The sequence below is a fragment of the Cricetulus griseus genome, chromosome 7 (assembly GCF_003668045.3).
Source record: "Cricetulus griseus strain 17A/GY chromosome 7, alternate assembly CriGri-PICRH-1.0, whole genome shotgun sequence".
NCBI lineage: Eukaryota > Metazoa > Chordata > Mammalia > Rodentia > Cricetidae > Cricetulus > Cricetulus griseus.
In genome coordinates, this window is record NC_048600.1 from 58,258,004 (window position 1) to 58,267,557 (window position 9,554).

The 9,554-nt window shown below is 46.7% G+C and overlaps 1 protein-coding gene across 3 annotated transcripts in view; it reads left to right on the forward strand.

The window, feature by feature from the left end:
* Positions 1–5,336, forward strand: part of Ccnjl (cyclin J like) — a 58,709-nt gene extending 53,373 nt beyond the window's left edge. For all 3 annotated transcript variants that reach the window (XM_027425248.2, XM_027425249.2, XM_027425250.2), the window contains 2 exons: positions 183–342; positions 2,295–5,336. In XM_027425248.2, coding sequence (XP_027281049.1) covers positions 183–342; positions 2,295–2,715 — 581 coding nt within the window. In that variant the 3' untranslated portion in view covers positions 2,716–5,336. The remainder of the gene's footprint in view (positions 1–182; positions 343–2,294) is intronic.
* Positions 5,337–9,554: the final 4,218 nt, after the last annotated feature.

A 9,554-nucleotide genomic window follows, 5' to 3' on the forward strand; every position in this document is an offset into this window, starting at 1 on the left:
AACTCCAAAACCCTTAAGACCCAACAATGGCACCTGATATCTTCCAGTTCCTTCCCCCATTTGTAAAAAGCCAGCATTGCATAGCCCGTGAACTGACTCATCTGTCTACTGTTGGGCAGACCAAGCAGGAGACTCCATGGAGACGCGTTCCAGTGCTTACACCCTCTGCAATTCTCTTGCAGATCATATCTTTTACAAATTCCAGCCTTCTGTGGTCGCTGCAGCCTGTGTTGGGGCCTCCAGGATCTGCCTTCAGCTCTCTCCCTACTGGACCAGAGACTTGCAGAGGGTCTCGAGCTACTCCCTGGAGCATCTCAGCACATGTATCGAAATCCTGCTGGTGTAAGTCTTCTCCCACTTGGCTGTTTCTGAAATACTGACCTTCTGGTTGCCCTTGAAGCCCCACTCCAAAGCAGGGAAGGGGGTTCCTGAGTCTGGGACAGATGGTGGTTCCCCCAGATAAGGTGTTGCATGTAAAAGGAGCTGAGTGCCCCACCACAGAAGTGGTCTTTTGGAAAGTGGGGTATGGTAGTATGTAAATGTAATTCTAACACTTGGGAAGCTGAAGCAGGAGGCTTGAAATCTGGAGTCCAGCTTAGGATAAATAGTGATACTTCCTTCTCAAAAAACTAAGAGGTAGAATGTAGTCTGTTGCCTATTTGTCTTTGTCTTTTTAAGATTGGAGAGTGAGGAAAAAGAGGAGCGGGCCTGGGGACACCTGCTCCTATATGTCTGGACTCATCCTATCATTTTGTTTTGTTATTGAGACAGGATGTCAGGTAGCCAAGGCTAACCTCGATCTCATTATGTAGCTAACGGATATCCTTGAGCTTTTGATCTTCCTGCCCCTTGCTCTTGAGTGCTGGTATTACAGGTGTGTGTGCCACCACACCCAGTTTATTTAGTGCTAGGGACCAAATGGCTGCATGCACCCTAGGCAAATCAACTGAACTCCATCCTGTTATTATTGATCTAATTCCTAGTGTGATTTTGTGAATGGTTGTGAGCTCATTCTCTCATGAGTTCCTTTTTTCAGGCAAAGCTGCAAAGCTGACCACTTAGCCAACCAAGTCCAGAGTGGCTTCAACTGAGAGGTCACAGTCTCCTTTCAAGAGTCATCTTAGATCTAACACTATGAACTAGAGACTGGCAGCCAAAGAGGCTGCCAGGAGGAGGGCAGTCAGGACACAACAGCCCTTACATGGCTATCTCCAGTCAACTCCCTTTTCCACCAGCAGATAGTAATAACCTCTATATGCTGACCTAATTGATCAGGAGTCTGGGTGGCAGAAGCAGAAGTCCTTTAGCCCCTGAAGAGCCACCTCTCAGCTTCCCAATGTGGGCAGCTTTGCTGTACTGTCTGAACCCTGCTGTGAAATGTCAGCTCTGCTCCCTAGGCCATGTCTTGAATTGTATGCTTTTAGAAGTCCCCAAGTCAAGCTTGGTGGTGGTGGTGGTGGTGGTAGTGGTGGTGATAGTGGTGGTACAGGCCTTTAATGCTAGCTAGCACTGGGGAGGCAGAGACAGCCAGATCTCTATGAGTTTGAGGCCAGCCTGGTCTACAGAGTAAGTTCCAAGACAGCCAGGGCTACACAGAGAAACTTGCCCTCAAAAAAACAAATAAATAAATAGAAAGCCCCCAAGTCAGAACACAGCCTGTTTTGACAACTGATGGCTACTCCCATATCAGCCACCAGGCGAGCCCTGTTTATAATTGCCAGCTGCCACTCTGGGAAATTCTTGCTCAAATACATTATAGACTCCATAGGCTCCTTTCTTCCAGATGCCTTTAATTGTTTCTACTTTTCAAAACATTTTGTCTGTTTGAGAGATGGGGAAAATAACAAAATTTACCCTCTGTGTCCCCTATTTTCAAATGTTTATTTGGTGTCTACAAGCTAAGGATTCATCCAGCTGGGGACAGAACTGGTGCAGAAGAGCCTAGAAAGTCATGCCAGTACTCTGCCAAGTGCTGGAATGCAGGAGTGAACAAAAGGAGATGGGACCCAAATTACCCTCTGAGGTTTTAACAGCTGGGATGTGTTGGTACAGGGGCTTTGGGACAAGTCTGGCTGATCTTGCATAGGATCAGAGAGATTGTGTGACAGAAGCAGCTCCAAGGTGAGTCCTGGAGCCAGAATCTAGTTGGCAAGCAAGCGAGGCTGTGTCATAGCTTGCCATCACAGACTGGTACAGCATAGTGCACCATTCTCCAAGACCCACTCACCAAGGAAGGTAAGCAGGTGTCTGGTGACCTTTGCTCTCCAAGGCTCACCTGTGTCTTTTCCTTTCAGAGCATACGATAATGTCCTCAAGGATGCCGTTGCGGTCAAGAGCCAGGCATTGGCCATGGTGCCTGGCACATCACCAGCTCCCACCCAAGTGCTGTTCCAACCACCTACCTACCCTACACTCAGCCAACCGCCGCCAACACTAGCCCAGTTCCAGAGTCCAGCGCAAGACTTGTGCTTAGCTTATCGGGACTCACTGCAGGCCCACCGCTCAGGAACCCTGCTCTCAGGAGACACTGGTCCATCCCTCCACACCCCATATCCAACCCTCCAGCCCTTGGATATGTGTCCTGTGCCTGTTCCTGCATCTCTTAGCATGCAGATGGCCATTGCAGCTGAACCCAGGCACTGTCTTACTGCCACCTATGGAAGCAGCTATTTCAGTGGGAGCCATATATTCCCCACAGGTTGTTTTGACAGCTAGGCCACATTTGGACCATGTGGAGAATCCTGGAAGACCCAGGCTGAAGAGTTGAACAACTAAGAGGAAGAGATCAGCCAGGTGAGGCAAAGAACCTAGTACCCTTAAATAGGGAAGATTTGTGTACTTTAAAACAAACAAACAACCCAGAGCCAAACATCCAGGGACATACCTCACCCAACAACATCTCTCTGGGAAACCTCTTCCATGTATTCGTGGAGGACAAACACATGGCTCTGTGGCCATTCCCTTGTGCTGGAGGATCCAGTGGAGCACATCAGACTTGGTAAAAGGCTTGGACATTGAGGACTGCCTAGAGATCAGTAGCACATCCGGGCTTTTCAAAGACTACTATTCACAGCTATGCCACTGAAAAAAGAAGGGGCAGCCGGGCAGTGGAAGCACAAGTCTTTAATCCCAGCACTCAGGAGGCAGAGGCAGGTGGATCTCTGTGAGTTCAAGGTCAGCCTAGACTACGGAGCCAGTTCCAGAACAGCCAGGGCTACACAGAGAAACTCTGTCTGGAGAAAAAAAGAAAGAATGAATGAAAGAAAGAACAATTGGCACTTCTGTGTCCCTAGAAGATCCATCTTGAGTGGTTTTTTTTTCCTTAGCTCTACACCAAGGGCCCCATTGCCTGTGTTTATGCCTGAGCACTGGCCCCACGAGGCACAGTGTCTATCTTGCCCCTTGTTTTTGAACCCCAAACCCTTTTTGTCCTTCTAGATACATGCTGCTGCTTCCCAGAACAATCTAGCTTTCTATTCTGCAGAAACATCTTGTTTACATACGTCGTCAGGGATTTTGTGATACTTGAAAATTCCGTAGGAGAAAAAAGTTTGAATTGCCACACTGTCTGTCCCACGTTGAGGCTGTATCTTTTATTAACCCAACTTGTAAGCAATTGGTGGAAAACAACAGTGGGGAGAACACCTCCCCAGATCTCAGCTCTGAAAGGTCAGTCCACCCTTGGGATGCTAGGGTTCACCTGTTGAACTTGGATCACTGCCCCCTGGTGGGGAAATGTTGTTGAAAGGATGACAAAGGTTTAAATTGGTCCTCAATTCCCTCCCTGCTTGTAGTGCGAAGGTTAAACCGACCCCAGCTTTGAGTTTGGCCAATAGTAAAGAGTAACAAGTCTGTGGAATATCTGAGAAGTGGGGGGATGAACATGGTATATGAACCAGCATTGACAGGCCAGGGATTGCTGGAGCAAAAACCAGTGTCTGGGGACCTGCAGTGGGAGGGCTCAGGAAGACTGTCACCATGTGCAATATGTTATGACTCTGACTCATAGCCTATGCTTAGGATATTCTTGTGGTTGAGTTTTGGATTTTTTTGTTTTTGTTTTTGTTTGTTTTGGTCAGGGGACATGTTGTCCACGCATCAGAACTGGGACGGAGGTGAAAAAGACCACAGAAACAAATTTTAGTTTTGTTTTTGAAAAGCTTGTATCTTGTTTTTCTTTTGTTTTTTTGGGGGGGGTACTTTTATTTTGAGACAGTTCTAATGTAGCTAAGGCTACCCTCAAACTTAGTACATAGCTGAGGCTGGCCTTGAACTCCTGATCCTCCTGCTTCAGCCTTCCATGTATGCTCCCGCCTCCCATCTTGGTTCTCCTTGACTCATTTGACAACCCAAGAGACCATGGCAAGGACTGCCAGGAAGGCGGCCACATGCTGCTGAGTCAGATTCGACACCGATAGGACTTTTCTGAGCAGATGAATGTCTCTTGGAAACAGAATAAGGAAAGAGCTGGATGCAGATGAGGTGCTGCCATTTTGTCAGTTAGCATAGGAACCTGCACATTTGTTTGTTAATTTTTTTGTGTTTTGGCTCCCACCCTCCATCCCCTATACCAGCCTCTTTGTATTTATATGCAACTGGTTTGGAGTCCAAGTTATTATATCTGTTTGCTCTGGATTGGGGCTTAGGAGAAGAATCTCCATTGGGGCCTCAGAGGTAGCCTGATTCCCAGGACCAGGTGTCCTGCAATAAACACATCACCTGCTCCTGATCTTGTCCTTCTTTGTCTGGATGTCTCTTTGCAGGTCAGCCTTTCCCCTCCTCTCTCTAGTCTGTGGGAATCTCCTCCAGATGAGAGGTAAAACAGATCAAGGGATTCAGACAAAATGACCCAATAAAGCAACGTAAAGGAGAAAATGTTTATTTCAGTTCATGGTTTGAGAACTCAGTCCACTGTGGCAGGGAAGCCATGGTGAGCAAGAACAGCTGTGACAGCCATGGCAGGAGTATGAGGCTGCTTGCTCACATCTCCACGGATCATGGTCCCAGAGATGGGACAGGAAGTAGAGCCGGACTATCATTGTCAAGGCTGGGTCCCTAGAGATCCAATTCCTCTAGCTTGGTCCCAACACCAAAAGGTTCCACAACCCCAAGACAATGCCATCAGCTGAGGATCAAGTGTTCAAATAAGAGAGTCTGTGAGGGACATTTTACAATACTGGAACCATCAGAAGCAGGACCAGCTGCTCTGGACCTGAGCCCTTCCCTCTAAACAGGAACTTGGCTTCCCTAGGCAGAGGAGTATGTTGTTGGTTGTTTTTACTCTTTATCCTTTTGGGGGGCCTGCCACCCAACTCCCAAATAAATCACACAAAGAGCCTGATAGCCTGATTCTTTCTTATAAATGCCCGGCCTTAGCTTGGCTCGTTTCTTTCCATCTTTTCTTAACAATTATCCCATCTACCTTTTGCCACTGGGCTTTTACCTTTCTCTATTTCTGTATACCTTTCTTTCTTGCTCTGTGGCTTGCTGTGTAGCTGGGTGACTGGCCTCTGGAGTCCTCCTCCTTCTCTCGATCCTAGAGCTCCCTCCTTTTTTTCGTTTTCTCCTATTTATTCTCTCTGCCTGCCAACCCTGTCTACCCTTTCTCGTGCCTTACTATTGGATGTTCAGCTCTTTATTAGACCAATCAGGTGTTTTAGACAGGCAAAGTGACACAGTTTCACAGAGTTTAACAAACTTAACCTAAAAGAATGCAACACATCTTTGCATCATTAAAACAAATGTTCCACAGCATAAAAAAAAATGTAGTAATCTTAAAATAATATTCCACAACAGGAGTATGTGAAGCTTGACTTTCCAACTCTACTCAAGCATCAACCATCACTGTCCACAGGCAAACCAATAATAGATTCACTACAAGGTATTGACTCACACAACCATGAAACCTGGCAAACCCAGAATTTTTAGAGTACATGCCAGCAGACTGAAGATGCAGATACAGGAAGTGAAGTCTAAACTTTGCAAGGTGAGCCTGCTAACCAGGAACTTGGGCAATTTCTTTATTTCAGTCTGGAGGCAAAATGTCTTTTCTGGGAAACTTAAATCTTTGCTCTTAAGGCCTTCACCTAATTGGAAGGGACCCACTCACCTGCTGTTCTTTAAGTCACACATCTAAGAAATGATCACATCTAGAAAGAACAATCTTCACAGCAACACCTAAACTAGTCTTTTTAATCAAATAACAGTACCATAGTTTCACAGGGTGAACCCACATAATTAACTCTGGTTAGAGGCTGTTGGGAGACTCCCAACCCATCTTCTTACCTACTAAAATGGGCCTGGTGACAGTACTTGCCTATTGGGGTCTCATGATCAACAATACAATGAACATCAAGACAGTGTCTCCAAGTTAGAGGTGATTATTATACAGCTCCTCAAACATAAAACAGTTTGTTATATATTATAACGATAAAGGTGTTTTGTTTGCAATAATAGCAGACTATATTGCCCAGGCTGGTCTTGAACACCTGAGTTCAACTGACCTTCCCATCTTGGCCTCCAAAGTAGCAAAGACAGATGCAGGAGGACACTGTCTGGCTAAGACACCTTCCAAGGACTGGAAATGTAGCTAGGTGGCAGGGCCAAGTACTGGGTGGCAGAGTACTTGGCTAGCATGCACAGAGATCTGGTTGTAGCCCCCAGCAACACAGAAGATGGAAAAGGCAAGAGAGAAAGAAGGAAGGAAAAACAAGGTGCCGAAGAGATGGCTAAGTGGGTAGAGTACTTGCCATACAAGGGTGAAAACCTGAGGTCAGGTCTCCATAATGCACATCCTTATGTGCCAGATACAGTAGCATACGTCTGCAACCCCAGCATTTACACAGCAAGATGGGAGTTGGAGAGATGAGGCTCTCCAGATGTTCTGGCCTGGCATATGCTGCAGCAAATAACAAGAGACCTAGTCTCAAGCAAGGACCAATGCTGAAGGTTCCCACATATGCCACATATGCCATGTGTACACATGGGTGCACTCACAGGAACACATACATCACACACAAAAAGTTAAAAAAAAAAAAGTGAAAAAACAAGCCACCCATGGTGGCCTGTGCCTGTAATCCTAGCACTCAGTGGGCTCAGGCAGGAGGCTTGTGACTTTGAGGGCCAGCCTGAGCTACACAGTAAGACCCTAATTCAAAACCACAATGTGTGTGCCAGAACCATGGACTACAGCCTCCACTATGGTGGAGAATGTCACAGTACACTCTTCTTGGCGCCTCTGCTCTATCCTGCAGGAAAACCATTATGAGAGCTGCTGTCATGTGGGGTTAAGGGGTATTCATCCAGCACAGATGCCTTGCTGGGTGACATTTTAAGGCATGAAGATAAAGACCAGACTGTGAGGGGCATGTGGGAACCATGTCTGTTGGTAAGGAACTGTAACACTCAACGCCCTGTACACAAGACTCACTGAGCACTGGGCTCTAGGTTTGGGGGATTCAAATAAAGTAAATTGAGTTTACCAAGAGCAATGGATTCACTTTGGGCACATCTTTTCCTGAGGCTTTACTCCTCATCTGTTACCATGGAGACCGTTGAACTTTTGTCCTGGTATGAACTCTGGGCAATGCTGAGGCACAAAGTCACAGCCCAGCCTTCAACCAGAGGATCACACTGATTTCTTTCAGACATGGGTATTCTGTTTAAGACTTTATTGTCATACCAGATCATGACTACAAAAGATTAAAAGGTGGAGATGGTCAGGCATGGTCACACACACACACACACACACACACCCCTACCTTTAATCCCTGCAGACAGACTCATCATCTCTGGGTATGATGCTGGCCTAGTCTACATAATGGGTGCCAGGGCTACCTAGCAGGATCCTGTCTGTTAATGAAAACAACCACCACAAAGCACAGAGAAGGCCTTCTGGCTGGATGAACACAGCAGCTCAAATCTGAGCAAGCTGCAGAATGGCATGGAGTCTTCTCTAATTGGGATGGGGCACAGAATCAGCATGTTTAGTTGGCTTCCTCATAATACAGATGTGAGAATTCTTCAGAGATGCAAGGAAAGATTAAATGTGCAAGGCCTGCCTCTTGTACTCAGAGGAGAATCCGCATGTGGACCCTGTGAGTTCTCAACTTCTGTTGTACTAGATATGGGAGTACACACCTTTAATCCCAGCCCTCAGGAGGCTGGTGAGTGGAGATCTTAAGAAACAAACCATAAAACCTACCTTGCTTCTATACAATATTTCTTTGTCTGAGCTGAGCTGTGTGAAGGGTGGAGACAGCCAGACTCCTTTTCCAAAGAGAACCACTTCCTTCTAGGCTCATACTACAAATGCCTGGTCCCTGACTACAAAGCTGTTTGATTTCTCTCATCTAGACTGTTCATACTTCATCCCTGTGAGATGGGTTCCTTGCCCATCATACCAGCAAATTGTAGCCAGGGTCACATTGGGTGCCAAGATAACATTTAGTAATTATCAAGAAACACAATTTGTTCCTGTAATTGAGGGTGTCTGCTCCTGGTGCCCAGTGGGTAGAGATTGGGGGTGCTTCTGAACATACTGCATGTAGAGGACAACCCCCAACCCCATGGCAAAGGATGAACCAACTGCAAATGGCCATATTCTGGAGTTGAGAAGCTTCCTTTACGTCTTGGCTTATGTTGCAAATAGAACTCTGCAGTGGCCTTTGGCATTTTCATTACTCCTGTATTTGCTTTAACCCACCTAACACACACTTGCTTATTTGCCTACTTGGTGTAACACTGATACCCTAAGCCAAAGCTTTGGAACTTTTCCACTTGTTGATCCCAAGCCCCTTTCACCCAAGAAATTTTTTTATGACCCAGGTATAAAGGGGTGTGGGTATTCCTTCCCCAAAAGGCAGCACCTGGAATACCTTACCCAGCAGAGATAAAAGCTTCCCCTTAGCCTCAAAGATGGAGCCTCCCTTCCCCAGTCTTCTAGGACCCAGAACCTCTAGCCCCTCCTACTGCAACAGGCAGTAGGAATAGGCTGTGTTCCAAGGGTCCTATGGCCCTCCCTAGTCCCTCCATAGGGGCTGTAAACAGTCAACAAGTCCCTTTGCAAGTGGGCACAGCTGAACTCCCCAAGATTGTAGTTACTTGGCTCAGAGAATAGTCATGCACAACAGTGCCCTTGTGTATATGTGTATATTTGTGTGTTAGGTATGTGTGTGGTATTTGTGTACACACATGGCAGCCATGGGAAGATATGGGTGTTCTGCTCCATCACTTTGTCTTACTTCCTTGAGCTAGGAACCTGGGGGTAACCTGGAGGCCATGAAGTCCCAAAGATGGTCTCTCCTCCCCACAGAGCTGGGGTCATAGGTATAAGCACAGCCATGCTTGGCTTTTACCCAGGTGGTAAATATTTGAACTCAAGTGTTCATGCTTGCAGAACACTTACCCTCTGAACCATCTCTAGACCTGAACTGTGCCTTTAAAAGAGCCCACAAACAACACAGTGGCAGATGGTACAAGGTGTCTGCAGAAGTGTGCCACCAAGTTCCACCTGTGGCCACTCCCAAGGATGGGGAGCATTGCACTCCAGGTTT